This window comes from Lepidochelys olivacea (genome assembly GCF_965140295.1).
Source record: "Lepidochelys olivacea isolate rLepOli2 genome assembly, chromosome: 7".
In the NCBI taxonomy this organism is placed as follows: domain Eukaryota; kingdom Metazoa; phylum Chordata; order Testudines; family Cheloniidae; genus Lepidochelys; species Lepidochelys olivacea.
In genome coordinates, this window is record NC_140417.1 from 66,992,573 (window position 1) to 67,006,829 (window position 14,257).

The window sequence follows — 14,257 nt, forward strand, 5'->3', positions numbered from 1 at the left end:
TTACTGAATAGGCTTTCTTGTGACATTCCCAGTTACTACTACTTCCATGGATCAGGCATAAGCAATTTCCTATGGTATTTCAGTACTACTTGCATCTCAAAACCAGAAAGTGGAGCGGTATGAAAGTGTGTATGGGCACAAGCACTGAGTGAAGAAGGGACCAAAATTTTGATACCCTCTCGAAAAGGTTGGACTCAGGTTTTAGCTGGTGACTTGGGTCTGCTCTTATTTTATGCAATCCAGTTTGTCTACTCTTTATGGTGTCTGATACAGTAGTGTACACATAGGTAGCTGCTTTGTGTGTATGTGTAGAGCAAGGAATTTGGTCAGCAGCTTGAGTGCTCATGAAAGTGAGTGGTTAACAACATGTATTCGTGCTAGTTGTAAGGCAAAATCTGTGTCAACTTCCTCCCACCAATCTGCCGGTGAGCTTCATACCTGGGACCAGAAGACTCAGGAATTCTACTCTTACATGCCATTGACTCTCCGCATGGCAATGGGCTAGTCAATCAGCTCTGATTGTGTTTTGCCACCTGTAAAATATGGCTGACACGTACCTATCTTACAGGGGTGTTGTGAGGTTTCATGGATGTAAAGTGCCAAATACATTATTTTTGAATCTACTTGGCACCCTAGTCATTCTAAAGGTCACCAGCCAGCAATTCTCAGTTATGTCACAAATGACATGCAATTTTGACGTTTGAATCTGTTCTGTGATTGATTTAATAGCGGTTCATGTCATAACCTACCATATGAAGTAGCAATGATAAAAAAAAGTCACAATTTTTTTCAAAACAATCATTCTTTTTCATTTTAAAAAATCTCAAATTTTTGAAATGTTGAAATGTGTGACTTTTGAAATGTTTCAAACAGCTCTAAAACTGATTAAAAACTTTATTTTTTAATGATATGCTTTTTGAAAATATTTTTGATTGAAAATCAAACTTTTGACAAAAAATTAATTGAAAACTCAAAATGTGGGGAATATCAACCAATATAATAAACTAGAACAGCAAGGTGAGAAATTCCCTTTTCCATTTTTTCTATCATCCACTACATAATCCCTACTTAAGAACATATTTCTAACTGTAGTTCACCAGAGAAAGATTCAATACATTTAAGGTTTAAAAAAAATCATTGTCTAATAGGTCAATACATCTGTTCCTTTAAAAAAAAAAACTTTCCCCCTTTTGAGGCATCATAAATATGTAAATGAGGTCTATTTAATTACTGCCTGGAGCTATAAACTCACATGCTTGTGGGGAGGGAAGGGAAGAATAATGTACATAATATTTTCTTTAAAAGAGAGCAGGTCTATGCCACAGAAACACAACAGGAGAATACATTCTCCATGCACGGAACAATATAACCAAAGGGAAACAGGAACAATTCTTTTCATCCTTGTAGATGGAGTTAGCATGTAAAACAGTAGTAATTTATTTGTGTGTGTGTGAGAGAGAGAGAGAGAGAGAGATTCTTTTGTTTTTTAAGGCACCAAGTAAGCTTCCTCTTCCCCACAGCTCTGTTGATGCCCTTTAATGCTGATCAGCAACCCCTGCTGCTATCCCTCTGAACAGAGGCTGGTTGTTGTGCCGAATCCTGCTGTGGTTTGCTAACGCTGATATACAAGAGACTAGAATGAGACCCAACAAAGTCATTTTCACTTGTGACCTGATACAGCACTTAACTAAATAATAGAAGGCTGGTCCCATTCCAGTCTGTTGAGTTTGCCCTTGCTTAAACACTGTTATTTTCAAAGTAAGGTACAGTACTACGGCTAATCTTCAGTAGGGTTGCATCCTCATTCAAAGAAACATAAACTAAACCAGAAAAGAGCACTCTTATTCCAGAATGAGTGTGTCCACACACAGAGGTCTATTGGTATAACTATAGTAGTGTAATTATACTAGTATAGTCGTGCCTTTAATTTTCCGCATGTGGCCAGCCCTCAGTACCTTGGCAATTATTCAGCTTTCTTTTTTCTCTGTGCACATGGTGTTCTTTACTTCCCATCCAAAACCATTAAGTGTTGCTATGGGCAATGAAACAGCTTCCATGTTACTCTGAGGTAGCTGCATGACTATCATGGTTTATTTTTGCATGTTGTACAGCCCTGATTTTCCTAAAAGTTTCTGAGAAATTTACCGCTGTTGGGGAAGATGTGGTTTTGGACAAATGGGAGAGTAATGCATGGTTCAGGTAGCTGAGATCAACCATCATTTACACGTGGTTAACTGGAAGTCAGATGATTGGAGGTGTATTATATACAGTTTATAAATCAATTTGTAAAATTCTTTGCAATCTTCTGGCATGAATGGTACTACATAAATGCAAGTCATTATCATTATCTCTATAGAATCCCCCTGCAGTTTCCCAGCCCCACATTATACTGCCAACAGCACCATAGGAGTTTTCTGTTGTTATTAGCTGACAGCTTCAGTGCCTGGTACATGCAGCCTTGCAGCGGAATCATGTTTTCTGGAGGTATTGGGGATGTCCTTGAATCTATTGCCTGGAGGAGAGTTGTTTTTTGAGATTGGATTCTACAGGGTTCTATAGCTGTGAGAGGGTTAACTAAAAATGCCAAAAAAGGGCACTTATCTCTGTTCCAAAAGCAGCTTAAACACAGCATTGTGATTACTGGCTGGTTAAGAAAATTTCTACTGTTTTTGTTTTGTTTGTAAAGAGTTCTTTTCCTTCTGTCCCAATGAGCAATTAAAATGCAGATAATGTATTCCAGTTCTTAAGATGGATTGTTGCTGAAGTGGTGTCATGTCTGGGCTAGCTTATCTCATGATAAATACCTCTGCTGTCCACTGAAAGATTAAACGCCATGGCTACTGAGGTTGTTTTGGGGTCTTGTAAGCAGATAAGAATGTGTTACTCATTTTTAATAAAATATATGAATCTGCGTTTTCTAAAGGGTTCTTAGACAGTGCCTGCCATTGAGAAGGTGGTGCAGGCAAAGTCTAATAATGATACTTGTACATGAAACTGGCTTTACCATTCCATGAGTATTATAATTTATTGACAGGAGTGCTTTATTGAACCCTCTTGTGTCTGGAGTGTGGGGATGAGGTGCTTGAGCTGCTGTTGTAAGACCTCATTTAGCTGTCTAGCAGAAAAGATTTCTCTCCCAAAGTCTAATCCGGCAGGAGCCATGAGAGAACGTTATCAGTTAGGTACAGAAATCTCAGACGGCTAGGGTGCGTGGGACACACACGGATGCCATGGTCTGGAATCCATCGTGCTGTGACAGTGATGCATTCAGCATCTCCATCCAGGGGAGCACAATTCCCTTTCTGGGGGCTGGGCATTCACACTGCAGACTTTTAGAGGTGCTCTAATTGTAGGGCTTTAAAGTGATGTGAGGTGGGAGTGGGGAAGGGTTTTAGCTTCCCTAGGAGAACAAGCATCAGAAAAATCCACCCTCTCTTTCAGAGTGTGTGTGTGTGGAAGCGAGAAGACTTTCAGGGACAGAGCTATGATAAACAAAACAAACTGCTAGGTGTGATAGGAATGAAACTAGAATTCACAATGGCAAACATTGGAGTGCAAACTTGGAATCCTGTTGTGCCAGTATAAAGTTTGCAGTCATGTAAATATGCCATGAAAATGTGTCGTGCAGATTCTGTCCTTCCCCTCTCATAGAATCATGGAAGATTAGGGTTGGAAGATATCTCAGGGGGTCATCTAGTCCAACCCCCTGCACAAAGCAGGACCAACACCAACTAAATCATCCCAGCCTGGGCTTTGTCAAGCCAGGCCCTAAAAATCTCTATGGATGGAGATTCCACTGTCTCCCTAGGTAACCTATTCCAGTGCTTCACCACCCTCTTCGTGAAATTGTTTTTTCTAATATCCAATATCCTAATATTCCTCTCTCTCCCCCCCAACCCGCTGCCCTAGTCATTGGGTGTGAGAAAGCAGCCTCTTACAGTGTTCTTCCAAGCTGGCTATCACAGTCTTGCAAGGACAGAGAAATCCATATGGGCAAAGACCAGTTTTGTGACACAGTATCCACTCCGTGTCCACTCAGAGTGTCATGAAAGGGGTTAGGAGAAAGGGGCGGGGCGGCCTGGCTGGCTGGCTCATCACCCTTGCCTGAGAAAGGAGTATTAGAAAAAAGCCTTTAAAACTGTTAAGCCTGTTACTTACAATTATACATAGCTAGAGCCTTGTTACAGTTCTGCTTTTAAACAAATTGCAGTGTGTAGCAGTTGATATTGTGAATTATGGACAGAAATTGCTGGTTGGAATCCAAGTTTCCGTCTTTCCAAGCAACTGCTCTTCCACTAAAGTAAAAGAACAGATAAAGCCAAGAGGGACTCTGTTAAACTCAATCCACAGACAGTGCGTATGGACTGTGGGGCTCAGCGGGTTACCTTTGTTTGTACTGCATTCCAGTTGGCCTAGATGCCAAGCTTAGTGTTGACTACAGTAGTTGAAAGGCCAGAGCAAAATCCCAAGTGGATATTTATCCCTGTCTCTAAAATGGATTGAGCCATAAGTGGCATAGCTTTTAGCTGTGGGATGGGTTGAGGCAGAGATAAGAAGGATTTAGAAAATAGAATCCAGAATGAGATGCAGAGGTTACTTGCTAACCCAGTACCTTCCTTGTACCTAGCATGGTCACTGATCTTAATTCTTTACTTGCATTTCACCACCACTGAAAAACAATTCTGTGCTGATATATTCACTGAAAAACAATTCTGTGCTGATATATTCATTATTTTGACCAGAGATGCTAATGTGCAAGTGCAGGGTAGCATGAAGCCTGACTCTGAAAAGGGGTTAACAAACCGATTTAACTCTGGCTTCTCTTGATAGCTGCCTACATTCGCAAACATAGCTCAACATGCTGAGTGTTAATAGTGGGGCCAACAGATCGCAGTTTTGCTGTTTATATCATCATAATTCCTTGGTGTTGTTTCTCATGTGATGATTTGCTCGTGCTATACCCACGCAAATCAAAATTCTCAACACCTCTTTGAGATGGGAGTATGCTGCTCATTTTCCAGATGCATAAAATGAGGCTCAGAGAGTTTGTGGCTTCCCTAAGGTTACATAGCAAATCAGAAGCAAAGCCGGGGATAAAAACAGAAGCAAAGATTTTTCAAAAGCAACTAGTAGTTTTTGTGGCTTAAAGAGAGACATCTTAAAGGATCCAGATTTTTAGAGGGTGTCTGTTGCTCAGCACATTTGAAAATCAGACTCCTTTAAGGTATGTCAAGATGGGCACCCAAAATCACTAGTCACTTTTGAAAATCTTGCCTGAGTCCTGAATCCCAGTCCTGTGCTCATTGCCACCACTGCTCCTTCCAGAACCATTTTTAAATGATGTTTTATATCAAGGTATTTTTATCAGTCTAACTGAAAGTACCGAGATCCAAAGCTTTCCTAACAAATACTTAGGCAAGTGTATTTAGGCTCAGTTGTGTAATCCCAGTCCTTATTTGCTGGCCATGTAATAGTACAGTGCATCCGAAATACTTGTGAGAGCGAGAGGTTTTTTCCCATAGAAAGAGGAGGGCAAATCCTTTATGTCCATGTCTTCATAAAATCCAGACTTCTTGGACGTTGCCAGCAGTTTTGCTGTTTCATTTTAGTGGCATTTTTTGAAGTAGTTCTGTAGTTCTTTGTGTAAAAGGAACCTTTGTCATTGACTTCACAAATGCTCCCAGTGGAGTTTGCTTCACCTAGCTAGGTGTCATCATGTGACTTTGGAATGTCATTGTTGAATTTAAAATACAGAGCCTCTGCCTGTGCATACCTTGTGGGCCCCCTGACAGAGCTCCCTTTCCCAAACCAGAAGAGAAAAAAAGTCATCCCCAGGAAGGAAGGATAAACCCCATGATGTGTAACATCCATGGTCTCTCTGTCAGTAGAGTTGGCAGAAGTGCATGAACTTTGTTCAGTGATCTTTCCTCTTCTTTTTATCTTGCAGATTGAGGGATTTTAATGGCTTTCAGGTAGAAGCCAAGTGGAGACAATCAAAATGAATTCTATGGACAGGCACATACAGCAGACCAATGACCGGCTGCAGTGCATAAAACAGGTAAGCTGAAACTGGAGACCACTACTATGAGTAAAGCTAGAGCAGCCATGGCATTGCGTTGCCTGGCATGGCACATAGCTGCTTTTGGAGCCTGTATAATGATCATCCTCTTTATCTTTTTGTAAGGGGTGTGGAGGGAACCTTCTAATCTGGCTGAGTAGACAAACGTCTCCTGCAAGGATCGCCACAGAACAAAACCTTTTGAACTCCCCATTCCAGAGAGTCGTCTGCTTGGGTTAATCAGTTTGCTCCCCAGAAGCAGAGAGTGGTGAACAAACCAAATGAATGAGTTCATAGTCAGTTGATGTTTGTTCTTAATGTGTGGTTTTTAAAAAAGTTTCTGGCTAAATAACTAAGCTGAGGTTTAGGGACTGAAGACTGGGGCTAAATTTTCATAAGCATCTAAGCCCCATGTTCAGAAATGATGTAGGCACTTAGGAGCCTAAGTTTCATTGAAAGTCTGTAGGACTTAGGCTCGCTCCCATTGATTTCAGCAGGAACTAGTTGCTTTGAGGATCTGGGCCCTAAATACCTAAATCACTTTTGAAAATGGAATTTAGGCTCCAGAATTCCTTTGGGGCTTTTAAAAATGTTACCCTCTCTGAATTACTGGGGGAGGAAAGAAGTAGTTCCAAATGCTTGTCTAATTGATGGCAGAAGAAGCTGACACCATCTCTGCCTGCTCACTCCTCCTTGTGAGCTGCGCTGCCTGACTCCCGCCCTCCAGCTGCATACTTTCTCTGACAGGAATCTGTCGCTGTGGGTGGGTGATGGTGGGGGTGCAGTTTCTCAATTCGAGATGACGCTAAAGGTTGCTGTATTTTATTTCCAACCAATTTGAATAGGGATCCCCACGCCCACCCCACCATGTGGCCTTTTAAAAATGTATTCGGGAGGTCTCTTAACCCAAATGGATCCCACGAGATGAACTCTAAAATATCACTCATTAGAGCCGGATGAAATGTTCTGAATTTTTGTTTCAGTGAAATTTCAAATTACAACCAAAAAAAGGGGACACATTTTTTATAACACTTTCGACAATTTCCCCCCTTTTTTACCAGTTCACCTCTCATAATACTTCCTGAACAATTGTCACCATGATGATCCAGAGGCCAGTATAGATTATTTGCTTCCATTTTTTTAATTTCTGCAGGGCAGGGTCGGTCTCTATTATATGTTTATACAGTACCAACATGATGAGGTTCTAGCCTCTAGGTACTGCTGTGATACAAATAATAAATAATTCTAGTAGGATCCCCGGTTAATGTGTGTGTTAACTATGTATGAAATCTTACCCTTGTAGCATAAAAATCTCTCTCTGTTAAAAACATTCTTCATGCTGTGGTCCTCTCTCCACTCATAACTTTCTTTTGCACGATGGAGTGAGAATTTAGTACCCTAACTTAAATCCTCATTTGAAGCTCAGATTAAAGTAAGAACAAGTGGTGGTATATTGGCTACACCTAGACTTCTGAAACATCGTCTTCTATTGCTTTTATCTGCTTCCTTGCTCTTAGCTTTAGAAATAGCCACCATTGTATAGCATCACACTGTGCAGCACTATCTGGCATGTGGCTGTTAGCCGAGGATTATGTTTTCTAAGTTAAAGGATATTTTTTTCATACAAATCAATTATTTTAAAGCAGCTGGAGGCTTTGGTTCTGAAAGTTTTTGTTTATTTTCTAGTCTGGTTTTACTGACGTGGGGAGCTGAAAACAGCTGGTTTTGGGAAGGTTAGAAGATTGTCTAAAACAGCTGATATCCCCCCTGTGCTTCACTCCCCTCCCCCCCCCACACACAATTTTTAATAAGCGCAGAAGCTGGGACAAATCCGATGAGTCTGGTTCATGGACTTCAGTTGGTCCAAATCCAGCCCTAGTCAAGGGACCTGAAAGTTCTCTCATGGCGGTACAGAGGCCCAAGTAAAATCAAGTTGTGGGGCCTCAGCCCCGCTTCTTGGGGATAAGTATCCACATCCCCCAAATCAATCTTGTTTGGCGCTAATTGGCCTGCTTCCTGACCGTCCCCACTGAGAGGCCGAGAGCAGGTGAAGCATGGGGAGCAACCGCCTTTCCCAGCCCTAGAAGCAGACCTCCAGGTCAGGCTGAGGGAGACAGATGGGGCTGGATGGAAGATGCTGTTCTCTGTGTATTCCATGGGTATATTTTTTACCCTCACCCACTAACAACGGTAGCCTGGCAATCCAGCAGCTGAATGCAGAGAATGCACACCGAGTTTAGTTCCTCAGCATAAGCTTCTTTGGTTTGGGCTTTTTTTATATAGACTAATGTATTTTTTTCCGTGAAAAGGTTAGCCTATAAATAGCCCCTTAGTTTTTCACAATTTTAGTAATGGCAATTTTAAAATCCTATACAATGTCTTTTTATAACAGTGGGAAAAGATCACATAAACTGATCCTGCCCTACTGCCTCAATGCTGGGAATCTTTGGCCCATGCATTTCTAAATGCCCTCCTGGTATCAAGAGTCCTTGCTTCAAAATATTAACTGGGTTTGCCCGTCGGTTGGCCCAGATCCCCAGATGGTATAAATCTGTGGAGCTATGTTGCTTTACAGCAGCTAAGGGTCGGGCCCCTTGCTCTTACTCACATACAGCTTCCTTGATGTGGGGAGCCTGATAATACTTTGTGCTATGTATTGACAGTTGGGAATCGTGCCTGTGTCAGACATCCTTCCCTACCTTATCTACTCCACTCCACCCCCACCACCTAGTCAACAAAAAGTAACATTGCCCTTCTTTCCTAGAAAGATGTGTGCTTTGCGAGATTGTTAACACATCAGGAGCACGAAAGGCAATGCCAAAAAAAAACCCCACCACCCCATCAAAAATCCTTCCTTGGCGTCCAGTGTCTACACATTTTATAACCTTTCTAGCAGCTATTGGCCCATGCAACCAGACTGAGAACTGTCTGCTGCACTCCCTGCCCCTCACCCCAACCCCTGAGAAACACTACAAATGGTAATCCCTATACCTCTTTAACTGGATCGGGTTACAACAGAGCGTCAGCTCAGGTTTCTTTCTTCCCAGTCTCTGAGACTCAGACAATATCCTTTTCTGACTCCATTGACTCCTGTTTCAGGATCAAAGTTGTGATTTTTCTCCTTATTTTTTTGCGTTTTAAAAAAGGAAACAAAAACCTGTATATTGATCCGTTAGCGAGGAAATGAGGTGTATTAGTAACAAAAATGTTTCAGAGTAGATAAAACAGGACAAACAGGAGACAAGGAAATATATTAGCTCTTTAAAAAAATTACCAGCCTTCTGTGAAACTGTAACAGCTTGTGTGGTCTCTCAGTGTGAATACTACAGCATACATGGGAGTATGTTCTCTAAAATCAAGGGTACATTTTTTTCAGTGTTCAGTAGAAAAACTTAAGTGATATTCTTCCCTAGGTATGTACAATTAGTTCACCATGTCACAAAGGAGAATTGTGGGTGAACTGAGGGGGCAGGGTGGGTGGGTGCGGAATAAACCTTAGTTACATTTTTACATGTTTGTTTAAGCGAAGTGCTCATCAAAAGTGCAGGACTGGTAGCCCCTGCAAACTGAAGTGCTCTGTTTATTCACAGAACACTTACAGCACAGACAGATCCCCCACACCATCTGACTAATATAGCTTAGCCCAGGGTTTCTCAAACTGGGGTGTGGACCTCTGGAGGTCTGCAAGGGTACTCCAGGGAGTCAGTGAGTCATATCTGAGGTCGCTGGCTGCACTGATCAACTTCTCCGTCTCCCTCCCAGTGGGGTGGAGTGGGGCCTTGGGTGAAGGGGCTGAGCGGGGGAGGCTTGGGGGGGAGCCAAAAATTTTTAAATCAAAATGGGGATCCTCGGGTTGCTAAAGTTTGAGAACCACTGGTCTGACTGGCCCACACAGGGGTGAGAGGGTAGTTTAGTTTCCATGCTCTCCTTCAGTCCTCTGCTGTGACTGCCCAATGAGTGCTCAACACTGTGGTGTATTTTGGGAGGCAACGCAATAGCCTTATTCACACTGGTAACTTTCAGTAACTGCCAAACAACTGCGTTGGATATGAGCTAGCCACTAGGAGAATAATAATAATAAAAGACTGACTGTATATCCCATGACCAGTACCCCCAACAATCCTGTCATTCCCATTGTAGTATTTGCTTTTTTACTCATTCCTCATAATACCCTTGTGATACTTCAGCCAAGTAAATAATGACTTGAGTCATACCATCCATTATTTTTCTTAGGCAGTATGAGCAAATTCCAGGCCTCCTGCAAAGTCTTTGGATTGGACCCCTGTAACCTTAAAAATATCTAGATCCAAAATGTAAAGCTGCCCCAACCCTGAGACTTTCTGGCTGCTGTCTGCTGCTTTCTGAACTGGCTCTGTGTGCATGTAGCTTTTTATGGCTTTTGTGAAATCTTTGAAGTGAGGAAGGTCAGAAAATCTTTCCATGTAAAAATTACAAGGAAATCACCCCTTTCAAAATACACCTGCTATCTTGATCCTGGATTGAGGATTGCCTTCATGATGCATGTAAAAGTTGTGTTGAAATAGCCACGTTTAGTTCCAGTAATAGGTTAAAGGAAGTATCTGGAGGTTCTCTAGTATCTGGGGGTATTTTGCTGTGGTGGGAGTGGAGAGTGCTGTTTCCGCTGCATGTGTCATGTTACATCAGGGTGCACTGAGCAATATCACATCAAGCGATGCTCTATCACTCGTTGACCCCAACCTAATGGGAAGCACACATCATATTGCTGATTTCTAGAAGCAGATTAGCATTTCTTCCCCTTCTCTTCAAAGAAGGAGCTTGCTGAATTGCTGTGGTTTGAATGCTTTTTATTGCCTAGCTGGCCATTCAGCAGATAGATGTATGCTAAAAAGTCTAATTGTATGTGTTTGTGTTGCTTCTTTCTTTCTGCAATTGCAAACTAACCTTGGAACCAGACTTTTTCTTTTTCTGCTTTCAGTGCTTGGATTTTTTTGTAACTTGCCAGGAAAGTTGGATTCTTCACATATTTGCATAACTTCTGTTAGCATGAAAATCCTGAAACCATTTGAAAAAAAATCTTCCTACTTTCCAAAATCTCTTGTTGGAAATTAATGTCAGTGTTCCCAACTCATAAGCATAAAAGCACTGCACTATTAATGTATTTTGTTAATAGTGTTTAATATGGACCGGCGTGGGTTAATAGTGTAAAGATACTTGAAAGATAAAGATACTTGAAAGTTGCATAATTCACTAATTTTAAAAATTAATGGCATTTTGCCATAGAGAATATTTGGGCAGAAACACCTTCTTATTAGTTGTTGTAGTTCCATGTAGCTACTGCTGTTTTTAATACTGAATTATCCAATAGCTTATGCCAATAAAGATAAGGTTGAAAAAGGTCCTTTCTTTACCTTAAAAAAAGTCATGTTTGTTATAGATTATTGGTTGGTCTGTTCATCAAAAGTGTCCTACTATCTATCTTGCTCCTATTTTTCCTGAGGCCTGTATAGTTACATATAGGCCTGTATGCTTCCCTCCTCGGTCATTGGAACATCTCTCTGCTGTGGGCAAATATGTTTAGGAAAAGTCTTCCCATTTATAGACTTTATCAATCAACATTTCTACCATCTTTGATCCTTCATCTTGGTAGGCTGCCCTTCTGATGTGGGCAGTCAGGATGTGAGGGAAAGAGAAAAAGATGTGGCGTGGTTTAAACAGGCCAGGGGAAGGAAACATATGCTTTGTACCCATGTTTGTGTCAAAGGCAGAATTTGGGTGGCTTGTTACTTGAGAACTGGCTGGGTTTATGAAAGGTGCAGCCTCTTGAATATGATCCTTCAACTCTTTGAGCTCAACTAGTGGGGAGTGTGCCTATTCCCCAAGTTCTATCAATTGCTTTATTGTAGCACCTGTTTTTAAGGGATGAGTGATTTTTTCATAGAGGGAATGTACGCTCTCAAAGCTTTTAGTCTTTAAAGTCTACAATATTAGGAAGACTATTACTCTTCCACGTAATTATCTCATCTGACCTACTGCTAAAAACGGCATGTGATTTTCATGGGTAAATAAAGGCTATAATTTTAACAATACTGGAAATCCAAAAGGCTATGGGTCAATCATGCACATGGAATTCTTTGATTAGCAACTGGCCTTCTCTCTGCAATAAATATGTGATACAGATGGTAGCATGTCTCTGATTTTTGACACCCCGTTTTTGTCTTGTCCATCAAGTTGAATATCTTCACAGGAGCAAGGTTCTGCTTATTTCCTTTCATATGCTTATATGTGGTAGTACAGTAATGAATCCATGTGCTTCAGACAATGGATACAATTAATATATTATCCATGGACAGCTAGATTAGATTAGATCTGTCCAAAAATGGGGGGAGGGGTAAATACAGAATAATGTTTTTTTATCAATTTTTTTCTTCAAAATTTTCTTACTGTCTCTCTTTTAGCACCCTGGTCCTTCCATTTCACACATCTCTGCCACTAAAACTGAAAGAGAACTCTGTCGGTGATGGTGGAACGTGCTCCTCCGTACACCAGACAGGAAAGTCCATTCTCATTTATTAATGTGCAGTGCACCAAGACAGCACGTTGTGATACTGAATGCAATTTCAGAATGTTGGTTAAACCACACAGCAACATGGGTAGGTGTGCTGGGGCAAAGAGCATGCTGCGGTTCTGAAAGTGGGTAACTGCAGAGAGATTCGATTTTTAAAAAGAAACACAAGTTTTCACCATTTTTATGCATCTTCAAACTGGAGGTTGTGTCTGAGCCTTGAGCTGCACCCCAGGGTATGTTGGTTGTTCACTACATTGGCCTTTGTTTTTCTCTAGTGCCAACTAGGTATGCACTATCTACCATGCAAATGGTTAGTGTACCTAACTTAGGTCTTTGGGTGATGGAATCAGTTGCACAACTGTGGAATATGTCCTGCTTGCTAGGTGAGAAGTTAGCCTGACCTTCATTTACTTAATGGTTCAAACCCAATCAGTGTATGAATTGTTTAAGTCCGTAAATCTGTTATGTTATTGCTGTTAATAACGGGTATTGTGTGGGCCATTCCAATATCCAGATAAAAGTCTGCTGATTAGATATTTTAAAGCGCAGAATTGACTTGGGGTCCTAAGTCCTATTTTCAAAGGTGACTTAAGTACTTAGGATCTGAAATCCCATTAACTTTCAATGAGACTTAGGCCCCTAAGTGCTTATATCACGTTTGGAAATGGGACTTGGGACCAGATTTTTAAAGGTACTTAGGTGTCTGTTACAGATGCAGATAAATGCCTAGTGGGATTTCCAACAGGATCTAACTCTGATTTCATTTTAGGTGCCTGAATACCTTTGAAATATGGCCAACAGACTCCTGAGTCACTAAGGCACTTTTGAAAATGTTACCCTATGTTCCTTTTTGCTCTGGCAAGTCCCCAGGTGTCTGTAAGTTTCCACAAATGCTTATTGGCATGTCTCTACAGAGTGTAAGTGCACAGCAAGCTGGGGCGTAAATCTACAGCGCTCTAGCCTGCTGCACATGTGGACCCTCCTATTGTGCACTAAAAATTCCAGAGTCTGCTTCAACCTAGCAGAGTCCACATGGCAAGTCAATGCATGGCAGGCCAGAGCGTTACAGATTTACATCTCAGCTTACCATGCACTAGCTCTCCACATAGACAAGCCCTGAGAAAAGTCTCCCATCAGCCCTGACATTCTGCTCTGCTAAGGAGGAGGGAAGAAGCTTTTACAATGCCAATTGAAGTAACTTATTTTCCATCAGGTTCTTTGGATCAGGGTAGGGGAAAGACACTGTTATTTCCAAGCAGACATAATGGCCATTTATATTAACAGCATCATGGTGTTCCATGGCATAATGGACCCTTTCTTCTTTAGCTGGTATGGGCTAGCTGCCAGAAATCTTCCCGCCCTCCTCCCCGCATTTGAGCTGTTTGATTTCTAACTGAAAAAGAAGCTGACATCACAGAGTTGCCCTCCTCCCCCAAATGCATAAAACACAGAAGTACATGGGGTAAGGAAGGGAAAGGAGAAGGGTAATTTCCTTGGGGGAGGGTCACTTCCTATTTGGATGAACTGGTTACAGAAGCAGTGGGGGAGATAGTGCTGCTGAAACTTTGACTTCCAGCAGCAACTGTTTTTCTTTGGGTGGGTCTCGGTGTCCTCAACTGTCTGATTACCTACCAGGAGGTGCCATTCTGCTA

The 14,257-nt window shown here is 41.6% G+C and overlaps 1 protein-coding gene across 11 annotated transcripts in view; it reads left to right on the top strand.

The window, feature by feature from the left end:
* Positions 1-14,257, top strand: part of ZMIZ1 (zinc finger MIZ-type containing 1) — a 470,647-nt gene that overhangs the window by 256,518 nt on the left and 199,872 nt on the right. For all 11 annotated transcript variants that reach the window (XM_084633918.1, XM_084633910.1, XM_084633912.1 and 8 more), the window contains one exon: positions 5,948-6,058. In XM_084633918.1, coding sequence (XP_084490044.1) covers positions 5,999-6,058 — 60 coding nt within the window. In that variant the 5' untranslated portion in view covers positions 5,948-5,998. The remainder of the gene's footprint in view (positions 1-5,947; positions 6,059-14,257) is intronic.